This window comes from Lagenorhynchus albirostris, chromosome 7 (assembly GCF_949774975.1).
Source record: "Lagenorhynchus albirostris chromosome 7, mLagAlb1.1, whole genome shotgun sequence".
Lineage (NCBI taxonomy): Eukaryota > Metazoa > Chordata > Mammalia > Artiodactyla > Delphinidae > Lagenorhynchus > Lagenorhynchus albirostris.
In genome coordinates this window covers 31,765,868-31,788,934 of record NC_083101.1, presented here as the reverse complement: position 1 = coordinate 31,788,934, position 23,067 = coordinate 31,765,868, and the positions used below count along the sequence as shown (strand labels likewise).

The following is a 23,067-nucleotide window of genomic DNA, read 5'->3' as shown; positions in this document are numbered from 1 at the left end:
CAAACAATGTTGGAAGCTGAGGCTTCAGCCCCAGGTATGGAAAGCAGGGAGCTAGAACTGGGCTCCCTGCATAGAGCTGGAAGCCAGGAAAATGCAAATGTGAAACTGCCCCATGGGGAGGTGTCCACAACCTCCACAAACTCTCACAAAAGATGCATTCAGAGAAAGTTATACAATCCAAAACATGAGCTTGTTTGTTCAGTCCCACTAGAGACAACCTCCAGAGCCCCACCTGCTCCCCAAAATGAGAGAATTCCCACACCAGAGAGAAAGAGAGCAAACAGAACAAACTGACAAGACCTTTAACACCAATAAAGCAAGAATGACAAAGAGCCGAGTAAAAACTCAAAATAGATGAAAGAGAAAACAATAGCTGATACAATAAAAACTCAATAGAAGGATTAAACAAAAGAATCAGAATGAGAAACTCCCTATGTTTAAAAGGAGTTTTTAGGGGAGAATAGAAACAGTGGGGAAGATAACAGAAATAAAAACACAGCTGAAGAAAAAACATTAAGTCTTCAGATTAAAGGAGTACACTAAGTCTCAAGCAGGATAAATAACAACAAACCTACACTAGGATACACCCTGATTTGCAATGCAACAAAGAGAAAACAGTGAAACCATAGAAAAGAATAGATTACTAACCTAGGGGCAGGACGGAAATAAAGACGCAGACCTACTAGAGAATGGACTTGAGGATGCGGGGAGGGGGAAGGGTAAGCTGGGACAAAGTGAGAGAGTGGCATGGACATACATACACTACCAAATGTAAAATAGCTAGTGGGAAGCAGCCGCATAGCACAGGGAGATCAGCTCGGTGCTCTGGGACCGCCTAGAGGGGTGGGATAGGGAGGGTGGGAGGGAGGCGCAAGAGGGAAGAGATATGGGGATATATGTACACATATAGCTGATTCACTTTGTTATAAAGCAGAAACTAACACACCATTGTAAAGCAATTATACTCCAATAAAGATGTTAAAAAAAAAAAAGAATAGATTACTACCTAGGAACCAAAAGGGCTAAGTTGAACAGCAGATCTTTCATTACTAACAATGAATCCAGAAGACAACAGAATAGTTTCTTCAAAGTACAGTGGCCACTCAAATTTGAATACCTCAAATTGGTCAAGCCCGATTTTTTGGTCAGCACTTGTGAAATCAAAAGCTCCCAGTAGTTTGACTGGCACTCTCATTATTTGTAATCTCACAAACACCTTCTCTAGGAGGGTAGGAGCAGCCCCAAAGGGAAACTTAAGTACCTAAGACTCTGACTGCCAACACTTCTTTGTGACTAATGTCATCCTGAGAGATGCATATCAAACTCAATACACAGTACAAAACACTTTTAAAAACAGAATTTTACAGAGGCAAAATGTATTAAATACAGTGAATTTTGTTCAGTCCAACCATATAAAATCAAAGGATATTTTTCTATAAGAAACTAAAAAAGATCTTTGAAACTTCTGGCTACATTTCAAGTGACAGGAAATGACAAACAGCAATATACATATTTCATAAATGGGGATGCTCATTATAAAATTTTTAGAACCCTGAGAAGTTCCTTGCTATTTACAAAGCCTTTTCTTGAACTATCAGGCCCAAAAGTTTGATGATGGTAAGAAAAGTACCATCAAATCTATGCTTGTTTATGTGTAAATTTTACAGGATATTAACAGTGAAATGTACAAAGTTTTAAATACACACACTTAATGGAAAAAATCCAAATGTCTGTTGACAGTAAAATGGATAAGTTATAGTACATGCATATAACAGAATATTACAGAGCAGGGGTACTAGACCACAGCCAATCCAGCTCACAGCCTGTATTTGTAAACAGAATTTTATTGGAACACAGCTACACCCATTCATTTATGTATCATCTAATGCTGCTTTCACACGACCAGGGCAGTGCTGAGTAGTTCTGACAAGAGATGTTATGGTTTGAAAAACCTAAAATATTCACTGACTCCTTACAGAAAGAAGTTTGCTGACTCCTGGTATAGAGAAACAAAAATGAATGAAATACATCTTCGAATCAACATGAGTACTCTCACAAATGATGATGAAAATCAAGTCACAAAAAATACATATAGTATAATTCCTCTTATATATCAAATTCTTAAAATATGCAAAACAAAAATGAAACTGCTTATAAATGCACATAAAATTTTTAAATAAAAAGGTAAGGAAGTGACTAACACAGAAGTGATCTCTGGGGATGTAGAAGAGAAATGTAACTGTGGAGAAAGTGTGCTGACGATGTTCTATTTCTGAACCGGGAGGTTGGTTAAACAGGTGTTCAGTTTATACTCTTTAAACTATTGAAATGTTTTATACAATCATATGTATATTCTGGTGACATTTAAAAGCTCAAAAAAGGCAAATGTCAAAATGTGATAGAATGATTTTTATTTTCTTATATTTGCTCATCTGTTAGATTTTTTAAAAACCTTCTGCAATGAATTGTTAACAGCATACCAATGAGAACATAAGCATGAGAACACTCTTTGAAAATTAAAGTGAAATCTTCTATACTATCCTAGAAGCTTTAGTCTAAAAATTATATAGGAGCAAAAGTACTAGTTAAAAACACTAGCATCTTAGAACAATTTCCTTAAACCCAAGAATTTAAAAATCCATGCTGGCGGGCTTCCCTGGTGGCGCAGTGGTTGAAAGTCTGCCTGCCGATGCAGGGGACACAGGTTTGTGCCCCGGTCCGGGAGGATCCCACATGCTGCGGAGCAGCTAGGCCCGTGAGCCATGGCCGCTGAGCCTGCGCGTCCGGAGCCTGTGCTCCGCAACGGGAGAGGCCACAACAGTGAGAGGCCCGCGTACCGCAAAAAAAAAAAAAAAATCCATGCTGGCTAGTTCTAATGAAGCCCGAAACAAAATACAAAGGCTTGTACTAATAGTAAGCTCATCTTTCTAAAAGTAGAATTTTTTTTCTTGCCAGATCTGTAGCAAAGTTAATAAGGAAAGCTCTCAGGAAACTTTCTAATGCCATCTAACTTTTCAAATTTGTAGCTTAAAGGAAAAAAAAAAAACTAAGACTGCTCACCGTCACAAAGGGGATTCATAAAAGAACAAAGAAAAGCTAGCTAGGTTTATACAAACTCTAAAAGAGAATTAGATTTTGGAAATATCTCTTACAGATTGAATGACTGACCGACTGCCTGACTGATTGAGGGGAGTTGAACAAGTAGGAAAAAAATTAAAGTTTAAGAATACAAAAACTATTACCTCTTTCTTAGATGTTCTGCTTCTCCTTTCTCTAAAGTGAGCAGAAAATAAAGAAGACTGTAGCAACAAGAAGCCAGAAATGGCAGCAGCGTCTCACTAAGTACACACGTATGATCCAGGAGCTTACAGATAACACCCAAAACACAGCCCACCGTGCTGTCAGGAATTACAGTCAACCCAACCTAGGCAGAGAAAAATGAGATTAATGACCTCTTCACAACAGCCCCTCTCCCCAGAATAAAACCAAACACCACTATCTGGAGAGTTAACCTTCCATCACTACTGGTGGAAACTTGTGTATACATAATACATGCCATGCCACCAACCACACCTTAAGATCCTGTTTTCCTTTGAGAATTTAGTTGCTACGTTAAATGACTCTGAAAATACGCAAACTCAAGAAATACTATTAACCCAATCCACTGCCTCCCCTTCATGACAAAGTCTCCTAAAATTTTCTAGATGTTACAATTTCTACTGATGGACAGAAATACTATTATTTAAAAGGATTATTTCATACATCCAAAGAAGATCGTGATACCAGCAATCACATTTACATGACCTTCAGATTATTCAGACCGGAAAACTCTAATATCTGGCACCACCCCCACCCCAGGTAATTAAATGTACAAACCACAGTTCCTTTTACAATTATCCTTCCCCTGCCCTTTGATTTAACCAGTCATTCAGACATAACTAAGGAAAATACCTATAATGGAGTAAGATAATACTATACTTACACTTGACTGCTTCACTGTCCCAAAACCCAGATAAGGGACATCATGGTATGCTAACTCACCTGGACTCTACTGTATACATTGTCATTAAGGTGGACTCTAACTTGTAACTGCATGTATACATGGCTTAAATCTCCTGCAAACTACTGCTGAGTTATCATAAACTCTGTAGGTTCTGAGGTCTTAACCTTTACCCAGGCTGTCTGAAAAAGGTGGCCAGATCAACACTGGAATGTTGATCTTTTACTAGAATAGTGAATGTAGTCAAAGGGCATAAATTTCTGGAGTGGAAGTTAAAAAAAAAAAAGAAAGAAAAAAGAAAAGAAAAAAGATAGAGATCTTTGGAGACACAGTGTATAAGGATTAGAAGTTTGATAGCAGGGAGAAAAGAGAGTACTGAGGATTCAACATAGTAGTCTTCCAACTCGAGGGAAGTAAAGAAAAGGCGGTGTAGATATGCCTGTAAAATTATCCAAACAAGTGAGAATCCCCGGATGATAAAAGTTTTGGACTCGCCCCTCACATCATTATAGTAAAAGACAAAGGGCAAAGTGTAAATGTTGGAGGAAGTTAAAAGCAAAACCCAGGCATACCTAATGAGAATTTAATGCCAATGGGAACGAGAAACACCCACTGGCCAAAAGACAAGTCAGTTTCATGGCTGAGCTCACTGCTTCCAGTGACCAGGCCTTGAGCCTGTGAGGTGACATCCCTACTTTACACCCCAAACCTTCTGGGTGGAAACTGAACCCCAGTACGGATGCTGGATTCCCAACACAATGACACCTGGCACATGTTAATTAAAGCATTTTAAGTCAGAAGGACCTGAGGTATAAGAGGTCTTTCATTGCTCAGATGTAGAAAGTAAGGTCCTGGCACAAGAGGAGACTTTCCCAAGGTCACAGAATTAATTAGTAACAGCCAGGAAAAACACCAAGATTTCTCAGTTCTCACCTCAGCATAATGAAATTATTAAGCTTAGACTTCTGGACACTCACTCTCTCCTTGGTTATGGCAAACTCAATCTTAACCAATGCTATGCTTTCGTGTAACAGAAAAAAATTTTAAGTATATTTACCAAATGCTTACTGATGGCACTTTGCAGGATGTCAAAGCTTTGGCTTCGGGCAGGGATAACCAATAAATTGTGACAAACTGTCTGTCAGAAAAGGAGAAAACCAATACCAAATCAGAACATTTTAAGTCAGAAACAAGTTCAATAGTTTTTTTTTTTAAATCTACTTGCTCTATATATTAAAAGGAAACTTAACAAAAAGTGACTTAAAGATGCAGATGTCAAACAATCAAGCCTCATATAAATGGTCCAGTTTTCCAAATAATTCATTTATTAAACATTTACTGAACACTGAGCTAGGCCTATTAGGTGCTTTGCATAGGAATGAAAGAAAGAGAAACTCTTCTGTCTCACAGCCCTCAAGGAGCTTACAATCTACCAAGGCAGAGACTACATTTCTATTAAGTAAGTGCTACAATAGGAGATCTCAGTGACATGAACAAAGGGCAGACAAAAGCCTTTCTCCCATTTGGTGGTAAAATATAACACTGAAAAAACTTATAATTCAGAAAATACCATGTTCAAATTAATTATACTGCTGCCTCTTATTCCCTAAAGGTAAAAGGAAAATAGTCTATAGGAAAAGAAGAAAAATATGAATGAGGTGGGAATCAAATCTCTAGTATTTTTCATTTTCTAAGTTCTCAAGAAAACAAGAAGAGGGAAGGACAGCATGAAGTCCTTCAAAGAATCACAACACAACTCCAGAAGCTGATGGAATTCAGTACCAAAAATCAAGTATGCAGAAAAATCCCACGGAAAGACAAAGATAAGACTGGTGGAAAGAAAATCACTCTAGGAAGAGAATGAATAGTCAAGATAAATTCAAGAGGACTGTCCTCAAAAAATCAACAGCTCTATCCATTATGTCTCTATAAAACCTCTTGTAGAGTGACCACCCAGAGTTTTCACATGGCAATTGTCTTATCTTTTTTTTTTTTTTTTTGGCAGTACGCGGGCCTCTCACTTTTGTGGCCTCTCCCATTGCAGAGCACAGGCTCCGGACGCGCAGGCCGAGCGGCCATGGCTCACGGGCCCAGCCGCTCCGCGGCATGTGGGATCCTCCCGGACCGGGGCTGTCCCCTGCATCGGCAGGCAGACTCTCAACCACTGCGCCACCAGGGGAGCCCACAATTGTCTTATCTTTTAAACCTATAGGTAACAACGGAAACAACATATTTCCAATGCCATGTTTCTACTTCGAAATGAGTGTAATGAATATTTTCACTCATAAATGATAAATCATATTTGAAAGGTCTATTCAATAATAAATGATCATTCAATCCCTTCCCTTCTGCCTCCCCTCCCCTTCCTGAACAGTTCAGTTCTAAAGACACTGCATGAGGCGAAGCTAGACATCACCACTAGAGTGGGTGGGAGAGCTTCAGTGGCCCAGAGCTGGCTACCCATTAACAAATGGAGGCACACTGTCCCCAAGAGTTGGAGTTCAAATGCGATAAGGAAGATGCCTGCATGGGAAAGGGGTGGCGCCAAAAGGAGACTGATTACAGGCAAAGTAACTGATGAAGTAGGTAAATATATTAAGCAAAATGGAAGTCAGGTTTCCCACCATCAGAAAAGGCAGGTACAAGAGAAAAGGAGACAGCTAGAATGAACCCAGGGGTGTTGTGTTCCTGATTTCTGTTCACTGATAGGGCATGGGAACAGCAACAGCTAATAGCAATGACCACACTTAAGAGTCCAGAAGTTGGTTTCTAAAATCCATTCTCCACTTAAAGGAAAACTGGGCCTCTTAAAGAAATACCTGATTGCAGGGCGGGGACAGGGAAAATACAACATGAATCTGTAACAATTTGTGGTACAAGAAAGTAAGGAAGTAAGCTGACCCTTGAACAATGTAGGGTGGAGTGGGTAGGGGTGCCGACACTCCATGCAATCGAAAATCTGCATATATCACTTCATAGTCGGCCCTCCATATCTGAGGTTCCTCGTATCTGCAGATTCAACCAACCATGCGTCATGTAGTACTGCAGTATTTACTACTGAAATAAATCTCCAAATAAGTGGGCCTGCAGAGTTCAAACCTATGTTGTTCAAGGGTCAACTGTACTCAGAGAAAAATGAGGATGTATCAAAAGAACAAAAAAGCCAGCTTTCAGGAGGTAACCATGGCAAACATGAGAGTATCAAAATTAATAAGGATAGTAAGGAATTTTAACCCACTGGAAAATACAGGAAACCATACTAACAAAAATAAATAAATGAATAAATTCGAAGACCAAAAAGGAATGGGATATTTACATTGTTTCAAAGTATCTCCTCATAAAATATTATTAATAACAAAGGGGAAGAAGTAAAAAGTGGAGAACATGGACAGATACCACTTACTCAAGTGATCAAAGTGAACATCTAATGGGACAAATCAAAACCACACACCACCTGACAGGATGCAATCAGAAAACCACAGCATCACTCATGTCATATTCCTGCCAAATTTGTATAACCTGATCTAACCATGAGAAAATAAATTAAACCTGAATTGAGAGAAATTTTACAAAATAACCGTCCTGTGTTCTTCAAAATTGTCAACGTCAACGAAAGACAAGGAAAGACTGAGGAACTATTCCAGATTTTGAAAAAGACTAAACAGACATTACAACTAAATGCAATGAATCATTTCAGATGGATCCTTTAAAGTACATTATTGGGACAACTGGCAAAACAGGAGTAAAGTCTGAGGATTAGATGACAGTAATATACCAATGTTAATTTCCTGATTCTGATGACTATATTGTGTTTACGTAATGGAATGGTCTTAAGACAAATACAGGCGTACCCCAGATATTGTGGGTTTGGTTCCAGACCACTGCGATAACATAAATATAGCAATAAAGCAAATATCACAATAAAGCAAGTCACAAATTTTTTTGGTTTCCCAGTGCATATAAAAGATATGTTTATACTATACTGTAGTCCATTTCATGTACAAGAGCACTGTCTATAAAAACAATGTACATATCTTAATTTTACAATATTCCATTGCTAAAAAACGCTAACCATCATCTGAGCCTTCAGTGAGTCATAATCTTTGTGACAGTGCAGGGTCCTGCTTTGACGGTGATGGCTGCTGACTGACCAGGGTGGTGACTATTGAAGGCTGAGGTGGCTGTGGACATTTCTTTTAAAATAAGACAACAATAAAATTTGCCACATAGATTAACTCTTCCTTCCAACAGCACTTTACCCAAAATGGAACTTCTTTCAAAATTGGAGTCAATCTTCTCAAATCCTGTCACTGCTCTATCAACTAAGTTTATGTAATATTCTAAATCCTTTGCTGTCATTTCAACAATCTTCACATCTTCACCAGGAGTAGATTCCATCTCAAGAAACTACTTTTTCTGCTTATCCATTAGAAGCAACTCCTCATCCATTAAAAGTTTTATCATGAGATATCTACAATAAAAGTCACATCTTCAGGCTCCACTTCTAATTCTAGTTCTCCTGCTATTTCCACCACAGCTGCAGTTATTTCCTCCACTGAAGTCTTGAATACCCCTCAAAATCATGAGGGTTGGGATCAACTTCTTCCAAACTCCTCTTAATGCTGATATTTTGACCTCTTGCCATGAATCACGAATGATCTTAATGGCATCTAGAATGATGAATCCTTTCCAGAAAGTTTCCAATTTACTTTGCTCAGATACGTCAGAGGAATCACTATCTATGGCAGCTATAGCTTTACGAAACGTGCTTCTTATATAATACGACTTGAAGGTCTAAAAGACTCCTTGATCCATGGACTGCAGAATGGATGTGTGTGAGCAGGCATGAAAAAAACAATAATCTCATTGTACATCTCCATGAGAGTTCTAGGGTGACCAGGTGCATTGTCAATGAGTAGTAATATTTTGAAAGTAATCTTTTTTTCTGTGAAGATATCAAGAGTGGGCTTAAAATCATCAGTAAACCATGTTGTAAACAGATGTGCTGTCATCCAGGCTTTGTTGTTTCATTTACAGAACACAAGCAGAGAAGATTTAGCATAATTCCTTTTTTTTTAACTTTTTTTTTCTGCTCACTTCTTTTTTAAAATAATTTATTTATTTGTATTTTATTTTTGGCTGCGTTGGGTCTTCGTTGCTGCGCACAGGCTTTCTCTAATTGCAGCGAACAGGGGCTACTCTTCACTGCGGTGTGCGGGCTTCTCATTGTGGTGGCTTCTCTTGTTGCAGAGCACAGGCTCTAGAATGCAGGCTCAGTAGTTGTGGCATATGGGCTTCGTTGCTCTGCGGCATGCGGGATCTTCCTGGACCAGGGCTCGAACCCATGTCCCCTGCATTGGCAGGCGATTCTTAACCACTGCACCACCAGAGAAGTCCATAATTCTTAAGGGTGCTAGGATTTTCAGAACGGTATATGAGGGTTGGCTTCAATTTAAAGTTACCAGCTGCATTAGCCCCTAACACGTCAGCATGACCTTTGAAGCTTCGAAACCAGGCACTGACTTCTCCTCTCTAGCTATGAAAGTCCTAGATGGCAACTTCTTCCAATATAAAGCTGTTTTGTCTACACTGAAAACCTGCTGTTTAGTGTAGCCACCTTCAATAATATTTTAGCTAGATCTTCTGGATAATTGGCTGCAACTTCTCCATTAGCTGCTTCATCTTGCACTTTTAATGTTATGCAGACAGCTCTTTTCCTTAAACCTTATGAACCAACCTTGGCTACCTTCAAACTTTTCTTCTGCAGCTTCCTCACCTCTCTCACCCTTCACAGAATCAAAGAGAGTTAGGGCTTTGCTCTAGATTTGGCTTAAGGGAATGTTGTAGGTGGTCTGATATTCTATCCAAACCACTCAAACTTTCTCCATGTCATCAATAAGGCTGTTTCACTTTCTTATCATTCCTGTGTTCACTGAAATAGCACTTTTAATTTCAAGAACTTTTCTTTTGCATTCACAATTTGGCTAACTGGCAGAAAGGTCTAGTTTTCAGCCTATCTTGGCTTTAAACATGCCTTCCTCACTAAGCTTATAATCATTTCTAGCTTCTGATTTAAAGTAAGAGTCGTGCAACTCTTCCTTTCACTCGAACACACCTATAGGCCATTGTAGGGTTATTAATTGGCCTAATGGCAGTATTGTTGTGTCTCAGGGAACAGGGAGAGAGATGAGGGATGGCTGGTTGGTGCAGCAGTCAGAAGACACACATTTATTAAGTTCACCATCTCATGTGGGCATGGTTCATGATGCCCCAAAACAATTACAATAGTAATGTCAAAGATCACTGATCACAGATCACCATAAAAAATATAGTAACAATGAAAATGTTTGAAATATTGCAAAAATTACCAAAATGTGACACAGAGACATGAAGTGTACAAATACTGTTGGAAAAACGAACACCAACAGACATCCTCGATGCAGGGTTGCCATAAATCTTCAGTTTGTAAAAAACAGAGTATCTGCAAAGTGCTTTAAAACAAAGTATGCCTGTATGCCGAAGTATGAGGTATGGGCACTCTGTCAAATAGTCTAAGAAAACAGTTCTTTGTCCTGCAGTTATAATTTTTCTCTAAGTTTGAAAATGCTTCAAAATAAAAGTAAATAAAAATATAAACACACAGATGTATACACACACATAAACATACACAAATACAGGCAATCCTCACTTCTGCAATTACAGTGTTAACAAAAACTTGCATACTTCAGAACCCTGACCTCACACTGCACAATTCCAGAACAGGCATGCTAATTTAGTACAATGTGGAAATTAAGGGTTTTTTAAAAATATAAAACTTCATTTTTCTTAAGAAGGTTCTGTACATTTAATTTCTACATTGAAGTATTTTCTACCTAATTTTATCAGGAAATAAACAGAAATGTCATGCACCTAACACTTTTTATAAAATCATTTTATTGCTATATTAAAATGTTAAAAAGAGCAAGTAAAAGAAAGAAATTGTAATTATTAAAATACTAAAATTCAGATTTAGAGATTCTTTCACTTCCCAATAAAATTACATCACGGAATATATTTACAGAATGAAAATTTCCATATACTCACACTACAAAACAGGGCTCAACTGTTCTAAGAAAGTGTCGTCAAATTTACCTTTGGCAGATTACATTTTACCTTTCCCCTGTTGGCCATGTCTCAACTATTATCAATGAATAATAAAAACGGTAAGAAAGAGATAGACAACCTGCCTCTATTCTGGGGCTCTTTCCTTACCCCAGTATTTCTTTACATACATGCTTTGTGGGGGGGAACAAACTCACTTCAACCAAGCTGCCTCTAAAGACCACCCAAGAGTTCCCTAGTATTGGAAGCATGTTTGTGTTCAGAGTCCTTTTGTGCCCCACTTGCTTTTTCCTATTATCCCAACTGCTTAATTACCATGGCTTTGTAATAGATATTTGATAGTACAAGCCCTCTGGCTTTATTTTTATTCAACACTTTGTTATTCTTGTTCGTCTGTATTTCAATATAAATTTTAGAATCACCTTTTCAATTTCCACAAAAACATTTGCTCTAATTTTGATCTGGATTACACTGAATCTGTACTATAGATTAATTTAGAGAGAGCTATTATTTGTACAATATTGGAGTCTCCCAATCCATGAACATTATATATCCCTGCATGTATTTAGGTCATCTTTAATATCTCTCAGTAATGTTTTATGGTTTCCAATGTTTTCAGAGGTCCTCAGCAATTGTTTCGTGAAATTCTCCTTTAATCTATATTCATGTTATGTATGTGTGTGTCCCCATTACTAAGGTACAGCCTTTAAGAGTCTGCAATGAGGGGCTCCCCTGGTGGCACAGTGGTTAAGAATCCACCTGCCAATGCAGGGGACCCGGGTCCAATCCCTGGTCTGGGAAGATCCCATATGCCACAGAGCAACTAAGCCCGTGTGCCACGACTACTTAGTCTACTCTCTAGAGCCACAACTACTGAAGCCCGAGTGCCTAGAGCCCGTGCTCCACAACAAGAGGAGCCACCGCAATGAGAAGCCCGTGCACCGCAATAAAGAGTAGCCCCCTCTCGCTGCAACTAGAGAAAGCCCACACACAGCAACGAAGACCCAATGCAGCCAAAAATAAATAAATAAAATTAAAAGAAAAAAAAGAGTCTGCAATGAGAGCTTATGTGTACACTGAAGACCCAACCCACTTCCAGGCCAGCAACTTAAACTAATCATTGTTTCCTTAGGACCATGAGTCACAGAGGTTACTGGCTTAGCTTTTAAGCCCCTCTGCTTTTGCAGCTTAAGAATCTGGGAAATGCTGGAGGGGATCAGTCCCCTCACAGGCCTCTTGAGTCTCCTATTTTCTCAATTCAGCTCAGCAAGACGGTCAAAAGGTTGAATGGATTCTCTGTCCTCCAAGAGGGGCCATTTGACAAAGCCAAATTCTTATCCTCTTTGCCTGAGAGACAGCTCCAGTCTCCTCAGATATGTTGATGAATAAAAGCTGTACACGCACAAGGTGATGAAATTCCACATGGCCAAAGAAGCAGCAGAGTTGTGAGCAAAAGAATTCCCAAAGCTCAAACAGGGAAAAGAGGTGTTTGAGTTCTAACCAGCCAGCATGGAGTGTCTTCATAGAACAACCAGGTCATTCAGATGATACTCAGAAAGAGAACCTATTAATAGCAGGGCTAAAGTAGCACTAGGGCAGGAGTTAGCAAACTTTTTCTATAAAAGGCCAAAGAGTAAATATTTTAGGCTTTGCAGGTCACATACAGATTCTGCCACATATTCTTGGGTTTTTTTCTGTTTTAACAACTGTCAAAAAAATGTAAACAGGGGCTTCCCTGGTGGTCCAGTGGGTAAGACTCCGCACTCCTAATGCAAGAGGCCTGGGTTCAATCCCTGGTCAGGGAACTAGATCCTGCATGCACGCCACAACTAAGAGTTCGCCTGCCACAACTAGGAAGTCCACATGCCGCAACTAAAAAAGATCCTGCATGCCACAACTAAGACCCGGCACAGCGTAAATAAATAAATAAATATTAAAAAAAAAAAAAAGTAAACCCTGCTCTTAGCTCAAGGATGGCACAAAAATAGGGCCACCAAGATTTGTCCTACAGGGCTGTAGTTTGCTGATCCTTGCCTTAGTAAAGGTTACTTGCTCTAATAAACCACCCCAACAAAATGTAAAAACAAGACACTAAAGGATAAAGGTGATAACTCAAGTAACTTGACTGCCTGCCAGAACAAAGCAAAACACTCTTTAGAAAACAACAAAATCCACCACATAAAATTTCCATTGTCCAATATACACTCAAAAACTACTAGACATGCTAAAAACATGAAAATGTGCCACATAACCAGGGGAAAAAGCAATCAAAAGAGATGATGGAATTAGCAGGCAAGAACTTTAAAACAACTATTATAAATATATTCAAGTAGTTAAAGAAAAATGAATGTAAGAGAAACAGAAGATGAACCAAAAAAGTTGAGATTAAAAAACCCATTATCAGATACAGACCTACTAGAGAATGGACTTGAGGATATGGAGAGGGGGAAGGGTAAGTTGGGACAAAGTGAGAGAGTGGCATGGACATATATACACTACCAAATGTAAAACAGATAGCTAGTGGGAAGCAGCCGCATAGCACAGGGAGATCAGCTCCGGTGCTTTGTGACCACCTAGAGGGGTGGGATGGGGAGGGTGGGAGGGAGACGCAAGAGGGAAGAGATATGGGGATATATGTATATATATAACTGATTCACTTTGTTATAAAGCAGAAACACACCATTATAAAGCAGTTATACTCCAATAAATATGTTAAAAAAAACCCATTATCTAAAATTTAAAATTCATTGGGTGGTCTTTGTTCACAGATCACATGGTCATCTCTGTAGAAAATCTGAAACAATCAATTATAGCAAGGTTGCAGGACACAGCATTAATATATAAAAGTCAAACTGCTTCCCTAAATATCAGCAATGAACAAACGGAATTTGAAATTAAAAACATAATACGATTTACATTAGCACCCCCAAAAATGAAATATTTAGGTATAAATCTAATAAAATATATATGGTCTATATGAAGAAAACTAAAAAACTCTGATGAACAAAATCAAAGAACTAAATAAATGGAGGATATTCCATGTTCATGGATAGGAAGACTCAATATTGTCAAGATGTCAGTTCTTCCCAACATGATCTACACATTCAACATAAATCCAACCAAAATCTTACCAAGTCATCTTGTGGAGATCCATGAACTGATTCTAAAGTTTATACAAAGGGGCAAAAGACCCAGAATAGCCAATATATATTGAAGGAGAAGAACAATTTGAAGGACTGACACTCACCAATTTCAAAAATTACTATAAAGCTACAGTAATCAAAATAGTGTGCTACTGGCAAAAGGATAAATAAATACATGGAACAGAAAGAGACCCACATAGTCAACTGATCTTTGACAATGGAGCAAAAGATTGTCTTTTCAACAAATGGTGCTGTAATAACTGGACATCCATATGAAAAAAAAATGAATCTAGACACAGACCTTCAACCCTTCACAAAAATTAACTCAAAATGCATCCCAACAGACCTAAATGTAAAACACAAAACTATAAAACTCTTAGAAGATAACACAGGAGGAAAAATGTAGATGACCCTGAGTATGATGACTTTTTAGATACAACACTAAAGGCACAATGCATGAATGAAATAACCGATAAGTTGAAGTTGGATGTCATTAAAATTAAAAACTTTTGTTTTGTGAAAGACAATGTCAAGAGCCTGAAAGGATAAGCCACAGAGTAGGAAAAAATCCAAAATATTCAAAGAACTCTTAAAATCCAACAATAAGAAAATAACCTAATTTTAACATCAGCCAAAGACCATAACAGACACCTCACCAAAGAAGACACATGGCAAATAAGCATATGAAAAAACATTCCACATGATATGTTATCAGGGAAACGCAAATTAAAACAATTATGAGATACCACTACACACCTATTAGAATGACCAAAATCTGGAAGACTGACAATACCAAATACTAGCAAGGATGTGGGGCAACAGAAACTCTCATTTACTGCTGGTGGAAATACAAAATGGTACAGCACTTTGGAAATATGTTTGGTGGTTTTTTACAATATTAAATACACTCTTACCATATGATCCAGCAACTGCTCTCCTTAGTATTTAACTAAAGGAGTTGAAACCTTATGTCTACACAAAAACCTACACACAGATATTTATAGCAGCTTTATTCACAACTGCCAAAATCTGAAAGTAATCAAGATGTCCTTCAGTAGGTAAATGGATAAACTGATATAACCAGACAATGGAATATTATTCAGTGCTAAAAGGAAATAAGCTATGAAGTCATGAAAACACATGGAGGAACCTTAAATAAATATTACTAAGTGAAAGAAATTATTTGACTAAGCAAATAATTCCTCCTGCTATCTTCCTAACATCATTCAAATGTATTTTGTAAATTATACTCTTCCTGGAATTATTAAAATAATCTAATTCTGATTCTAGTTACAGCTGTCACTTAATCTATTCCTGATAAATTGTCACACTTGTAACTTTGTTCTTTTTCTGAGTTTAAAATTGCACAATGTTAGTGAAATGTTTAGACAAGTAACCTTATGAAGGAAGAAGTGTAGGTTAAAATAAATGTAACATTATATAATTTTGTGTTGTCTCTGCAAATAGTTTAAAAATAAAAGAGAACAAAATTACTCATTTGACATTTCAAAGCATTGAAAAAAGGTATTAATATAATCAAACTGCTAGAAAAAATGTGATAAAAGGAAAAATCTCTAAAACTTGTAAAACAAGCATGTAGAGAAAAAAACACACATTACATACAGAGAAACAAAAATAAGAATAACCTCACACGTCATTACACACTACGTTATGGCATGAAGCGGTACAGTATAGAAGGCAGGTTGTATTAACTTGAAGAGCAAATGGTTAAAAACATAAGTGGCAAAGCTAACATGACAAAAGTGGAGATAAAAATGGAATGATTAAAAATACTGAAACTATGAAAAACAATCAATCATGATATCTGATTACAATGGAATGCTACATAGCAATGAAAAAGAATGAACAACTGCTTACACATTAACATGGGTATCTTAGTATACTGAATGAAAAAAAAGGAAATTACTAAAAAATATTTCACTTTTAAAAAGTTCAATGACATGTAAAACTAAACAATATGGTTTGGAATTACATGCTAATATGGTAAAACTATAAAGGAGCAAGAGTATGATAATATTTAAGACAGTGTTACTCTAAAGGGAGAGGGGAAAAGCACATAGGAGTTTCAAAAATAATGAAAAACATTCTATTTCTTAAACTAGATTAATGTTTTATTATTATCCTTCAGAACTTAGTTAAAAAATAACTTTTAAAACCATTCAAAATTTTATAAATCACAAATAAAATTAACCTTAAAACCTTTCATTGGCTCTGGAATAGACATCTCCATTTGGAAACAGTATCTCTGTCTAGAGATTCCTTTTCCCTTTGTGATCTTTCCCTGTTAATTACTATTTCCATCAGTAATGGCAATGTCATACAATTCTTTCAGAAGAAATGATCGCAAATATACTAAGTGTGGGACTTCCCTGGTGGCACGGTGGTTAAGAATCCGCCTGCCAATGCAGGGGACAGGGGTTCGAGCCCCGGTCCAGGAAGATCCCACATGCCGCAGAGCAACTAAGCCTGTGCGCCACAACTACTGGGCCTGCGCTCTAGAGCCCGCGAGCCACTACTGAGCCTGTGTGCCACAACTACTGAAGCCCGTGTGCCTTGAGCCCATGCTCCGCAACAAGAGAAGCCACTGCAGTGAGAAGCCTGTGCACTGCAGCAAAGAGCAGCCCCCGCTCGCCACAACCAGAGAAAGCCCATGCACAGCAACAAAGACCCGATGCAGCCAAAAGTAAGTAAATAAGTAAATAAATAAAATATTAAGAAATTTTAAAAAATATATATATATATACTAAGTAAAAACTGCGTGATCCAAATCAGTGTACAGAGCTATGTTATTTCTATAAAAGGAGAAAACCAAAAGAATACATGTAATCATTTGTGACGACACAGAAGTTACCTAAAAGAATACATTTAGATGAGGTATCACCTAACACCAGTCAGAATGGCCATCATCAAAAGACCTAGAAATGATAAATGCTGGAGAGGATGTGAAGGAAACCCTTCACACTGTTGGTGGGAATGTAAATTGGTACAGCCACTATGGAGAACAATATGGGGGTTCCTCAAAAAACTAAAAACAGAACTACCATATGACCCAGCAACACCACTCCTGGGCACATAGCTGGAGAAAGCCATAATTCAAAAAGATACATGCACCCCAATGTTCACTGCAGCACTATTTACGATAGCCAGGACACGGAAGCAACCTAAATGTCCATCAACAGAGGAATGGATAAAGAAGATGTGGTACACGTATACAATGGAACATTACTTAACCATAAAAAGGAACAAAATAGTGCCACTTACACAGACATGCATAGACCTAGAGACTGTCATACAGAGTGAAGTAAGTCAGAAAAACAAATATATAATATTGCTTTATGTGGAATCTAGAAAAATGGTACAGATGAACTTATTGGCAAAGCAGAAACAAAGACACAGATGTAGAGAACAAACTTAGGGATACCAAGGTGGGGAGGGAGGGTGGGATGAATTGGGAGATTGGGATTGACATATATACACTACTGTGTATAAACTAGATAACTAATGAGAACCTACTGTATAGCACAGGGAACTCTACTCAGTGCTCTGTGGTGACCTAAACGGGAAGGAAATCTAAAAAAGAGGGGATATATGTATACGTATAACTGATTCACTTTACTGTACAGCAGAAACTAACACAACAGTGTAAAGCAACTATACTCCAATAAAAATTAAGAAAAAAAAGACTACATTTAGAAACTAGGGAGGGAAAACAGATGGCTGGGAGATAGGGAATGGAGGAACACTTTTTACTATTATCCTTCTATTCTTCTAAATTGTACTTTGTGGTGTGGGGGGGATGGTTGGATGAATTGGGAGATTGGGATTGACATCTATACACTAATATGTATAAAATGGATAACTAGTAAGAACCTGCTGTATACATAAAATAAAAATAAATTAAATAAAAATAAATAAATAAAAAATAAATAAATAAATTGTACTTTGTGATAATACTCCAAAAAAAAACTAGAAAAATAAATTTTTATACTAAGGCTGTCAAAAACTATATATTTCAAGTAATTTCACATGAAGAGGCCAACTTAAATATGGCAAATTTTATCCAAAATAAAACTGAAATCTTCACTTAAGAACTTCAAAAACTAAAACCAAAACTTTCAGATTTTTCCTAATGTATGTCTTAACATTTCAAAGACAGCAACCTTGAAGTTTAATACATGTTTTTGCCAAATGTACACTCAGAAATATAACTGATCACATTTTCATGACAATTGTGTCTTGGCTTTACACAGATAATTTAATTGTCAGAGAAAGATTAATGGAGTTGTCCAAGTTACCAAACTAGACACTAACAAATCTATGCCAGGAATCTGGGGCCCACTTATCCCCATACAATGGTTTTTCCAATACAGCATGATACAGTTTTAAAACATTAGAAACAGTCTGTCCTGCAAAACAACTACCAATACTACTGTTGGCAAAACTAAACTTCCCAATGCAGTATTTTTTTTTTTTTTTTTTTGCGGTACGTGGGCCTCTCACTGTTGTGGCCTCTCCCATTGCGGAGCACAGGCTCCGGACGCACAGGCTCAGCGGCCATGACTCACGGGCCTAGCCGCTCCGCGGCATGTGAGATCTTCCCAGACCGGGGCACAAACCCGTGTCCCCTGCATCGGCAGGCGGACTCTCAACCACTGCGCCACCAAGGGAAGCCCCCCCACTGTAGTATTCAAGGCCTCAATCTCAGTCTTTCTTAGCTCTCTTCACTTACTATGGATTAATATAAAATTTTAGATATTAAATAATTAGGTTGGTTACCCAATTCATTATTTTTCACTTTTTAAAATCCACTAATTTTTGAGAGCCTATATATGTTCATATATATAGGCACCAGGGTAATAAAAAGAACAAAGTGTCATTGGCATGACTTAAGTATTGTGATCAGAGTCAAACAAAACCATGAGAGAAATGTGTTAAACATCTACAAAAGGTACAGCCCTAAGGGACAGGAAGAAAATGAAGAGTATTCAGGAACAGAATGAAAGAAGTAGTAAATAGATCAGTTGATTTTAATAAAATCAATTGGTATCGCAACAAAATAGATGTAGGTTCTAGAGACTACCTTGTTGAGAACACTGACAAAGCAGTTTAAAAAAAAAAAAAGGCTTATGGCCTAGCAATTAGGAGTTACAAGAAAAGAATATAGTCAGTGTCCTAACCAAAAACCTTCTGAATCATTAAAAAAAAACTGGCCAGCAGAGAACATAACCTCAGAATTTGCAAGGTTCAAACCACAATTATTTGGGATGACACAATGACATTCCTACTGGGCAAGTACCTTTCCAATGCAAAAAAACAAACTGAAGAAATAAACAGAAATTAACTAATAGATACATGTTTTTAGAGACTCAAATCCTTAGTATTAACAGTTAGGATGTTTTTACATATTTGTAACACAGAAGACAATTTTGACTATTAGGGTAAAAGATCAGCCCTGTAATTCCAATTTAAAACATATCAATAATTAATTTAGACTTGTGGTTTTAATTTGAATTTCACTACAAACAGTACCGAAACTTAAAGATATTAAGATTTATCATACTTATATAAATTTATTAGATATTTAAGATTTACTGTAACATTTGTGAAGGTTTGTCAAAAAACTGAACTACTTGACGAATAGTGAATATATTAAGTTATTTAAACAGTTTTAAAGTTTTAAATAGTTTGTAAAAGGAATAAAATATAATCAAAGTCTCCCTTTAAATTTACTATATCTAAAAAATAAGATTTGTAAGTTGAACTTAAAAATTTAAGGAGAAATTAGGGTTTAAAATTTAACTCTGCTAAACTATATACTAATTCTTAAAACCAAAGGAAATGCCAAATAATCTTTTCTGATTAGAAAAGCCCACCTTCAGGATACCAAATCCTACCCTAACTCTTATTCATCCTTCAATACCTAAGTCAAATTCTTCCTTTTCTATGAAGCCTTTCCTCTTTTCCATAGATGGATCCATCCTTTCTTCCCTATGCTAGACAAGAGAAAATAAATTTGTCTCTATCGTTCAAACTGCTAATTTATTGTATTGTATTGGCATAACTTATAATGAAAATACTTTTAGAAACATAAATCTTCTATCCAAGGATCACAAGCACTTTCAGAACATGGATTGTGTTTTATACTACTCTGAATCTCTGAAAGTATCTTACACAAGGCAACCCTAACATACAGCAACTGTTGGTGGTTGATTAACTGAATTCTAATAATTATGAGTTTCTTTTAAAATGGACAATTACCTCTGTTACGTCCCAATGGTGTAAAAATTGATCCAAGTCAGTAAGGTAAAGCAGCACAGGGGAAAGCTGTGTCTGGATGACATGAGGAACTCCTCGAAGGCTCTGAAGCCAAGTCAGCTCCTCTTTTGAAAACCCTAATTTGGGTATAAAGAAAGCCAATAAATAAATAAATCACAAGGCAAGTGACTTTTTTTTTTTTTTTGCAGTACGCGGGCCTCTCACTGTTGTGGCCTCTCCCGTTGCGGAGCACAGGCTCCGGACGCACAGGCTCAGCAGCCATGGCTCACGGGCCTAGCCGCTCCGCGGCATGTGGGATCTTCCCGGATCGGGGCACAAACCCGTGTCCCCTGCATCGGCAGGCAGACTCTCAACCACTGCACCACCAGGGAAGCCTGTGACATTCTTTATTAATTTTTTAAAAACAGATGACATGTATCTTCAAGTTAAATTCTTCTTTAAGCTACCTTGTCTCCTCTGAATTTCTGTATTTCATGTATAGTATTTTTAAAAATAAAATGCTAGCAATGTAATGTAATGTAGTAAAATTCATATAATTATGTTCACAAAGGATGTAACCTGACTCAATCTATAATATAGCAAGAAACAGGTTTTACCCCTAATATTGGGGGCATTACCACCTTTACTTAAATAAAGGTGCCTGTGAAAGGCATCATCGTTCTAATTAATGGTAGGTTTAAAAAAGCTATTGAACAAGTAAAATAATATACTCATTCATACATATACCAAACTCTATATTCTCTTACATAATAGCCCTTCAAATGTTTTAAAACTACTCCATCCCTCCTAAGTCTTTTTTTTCGATAATGCAGTTCCTTCAACCATACCTTACATAATAAAATTTCTGATTCTCTTACCACCTCTATTACACTTGGCCTGACCTATACAGACAACGTGCCAAAGTCCCTCCTGAAAGATAACTCTTGGAATGATCAGAATACTTGCAATGTAGTCTGACCCTAGCTACCTGCTTTCATGTTTTCAGATAACTATATTTCCGTGAACACGCCCTAGAGAGTCATCATCTAGTTTGGAAGCCACACCGCACTACTGATTCCTAATGAGTTTCCTAAAACCACTAAACCTTCTGACCAGTACTACTATTAAAACATAAAGCCTTCACCTCCATCGCAAATGTGTACATCCAAAACTATCAAATAAACTTGTAGGAGTCTACTTTTATCTTTTACATAATATTTATCTTGCTTATCAGAACCTGTCAAGATTTTTTTGGATTCTGACTTAACATATTAAGTCTCCAAATTTCAAGTCTTCAGAAAATTTCAAAGATTCTCATCTTCATCATCCAAGTACAAAACAAAAATACTGAGACAGTACATCATTTAAAACAATAGTAATAATACTTAGAAATCGAACTTATAACATTTCTAGACTCATTTTACTAATTTTGCTTTGAGGTCAATGGAATGCAAAAAATGGCTAATTGAAATCTGATATCCTTCCTATCATGTTAAACATTTCAAACATGTTTAAAATGGATATTCTGTTCATCAACTTTTTCAAGTATGCAATGGGGTTCAAAACTTAGAGCCAAACAGGTATGAGAGTAAATCTCAGAAGAATCTTCATACTAGGCTTTTTTCCTTTCCTTAACTCGGCAGATCAATGTGGTTACCTGTAAGTGTTGAAAATAAGAAGCTGAAATAGTCCACATCACTCATCAACCAGTCTTTAACTGAAGACTTCCATCCAGAAAATGATGATCTATAATAAACAATGGGAGAACTATTACGAGAAGTGACCACTTGAAGACTCAAGAATAAAGCACAGTATATATAACCATTTTTCTTTATTGAAAACAAGTCTAATTTAATATTTTAAACAAAACCCACAGTACGTATTAACTTTATATATAAGGGTTCAAGTACCACAATATGGAAAATGTAACTTCTAACTTATTTATATTTATGTAAAGTTTCACTGAAAAGCATAATTGGTCCACAAATATCATACAAACTTAAAAAATTTTCCACACCACTTGAAAATCAGACTCAAGGAGCCAAGATAAAGTTTTCCTTTTCAGTAGTATGTTCAGCTGCTATGTATTTACTGCTTGATTTTTATAAAGTCTTACCTTGCTTACATAAATGAGTTAAGTTTAAACAAGTTCCTGCTTCCTACCTAAGCAAAAGTATCTTAATTAGGCAAAGAATGCTTCAATTTAAAGCCACTCTAAGATAACTATGTGTTCCTATTCTTTTCAAAGTTGTAACTAGGTCTACTTCACAATATTGTGGCTGAAGTACTGGTAGGGGACTCCAGGGAAGAGCTAAATGTACAGCAGCTTCTCATTAAATGAGGATTAGTTGGTTCCTGCTATAAGATCAGTTTCCAGTGACTCCTTTAAAAACTCTCTTCAAGGTAAGTCTAAGAAGGAATAGAGCAAATGTCAACCATGGATATAGCAAAAAAAAAAAAAAAAAGCTGAGGATGATCAGATCCAACAAGCTGAGATTACTAATTTTTATCACAGAAATCTGAATAAATGTCACACAAAATTAGGAA

The 23,067-nt window shown here is 37.0% G+C and overlaps 1 protein-coding gene across 3 annotated transcripts in view; it reads right to left on the bottom strand.

Moving 5' to 3' along the window:
• The window catches only part of TEX10 (testis expressed 10), a 56,003-nt gene that overhangs the window by 3,462 nt on the left and 29,474 nt on the right, over positions 1–23,067 (bottom strand). For 2 of the 3 annotated variants that reach the window (XM_060154735.1, XM_060154736.1), the window contains 4 exons: positions 22,178–22,266; positions 20,524–20,657; positions 5,058–5,138; positions 3,243–3,424 (listed from right to left, as the gene is read on the bottom strand). In XM_060154735.1, the coding sequence (XP_060010718.1) occupies positions 3,243–3,424; positions 5,058–5,138; positions 20,524–20,657; positions 22,178–22,266 (486 nt within the window). The remainder of the gene's footprint in view (positions 1–3,242; positions 3,425–5,057; positions 5,139–20,523; positions 20,658–22,177; positions 22,267–23,067) is intronic. The other variant, XR_009541534.1, reaches the window with a different exon arrangement.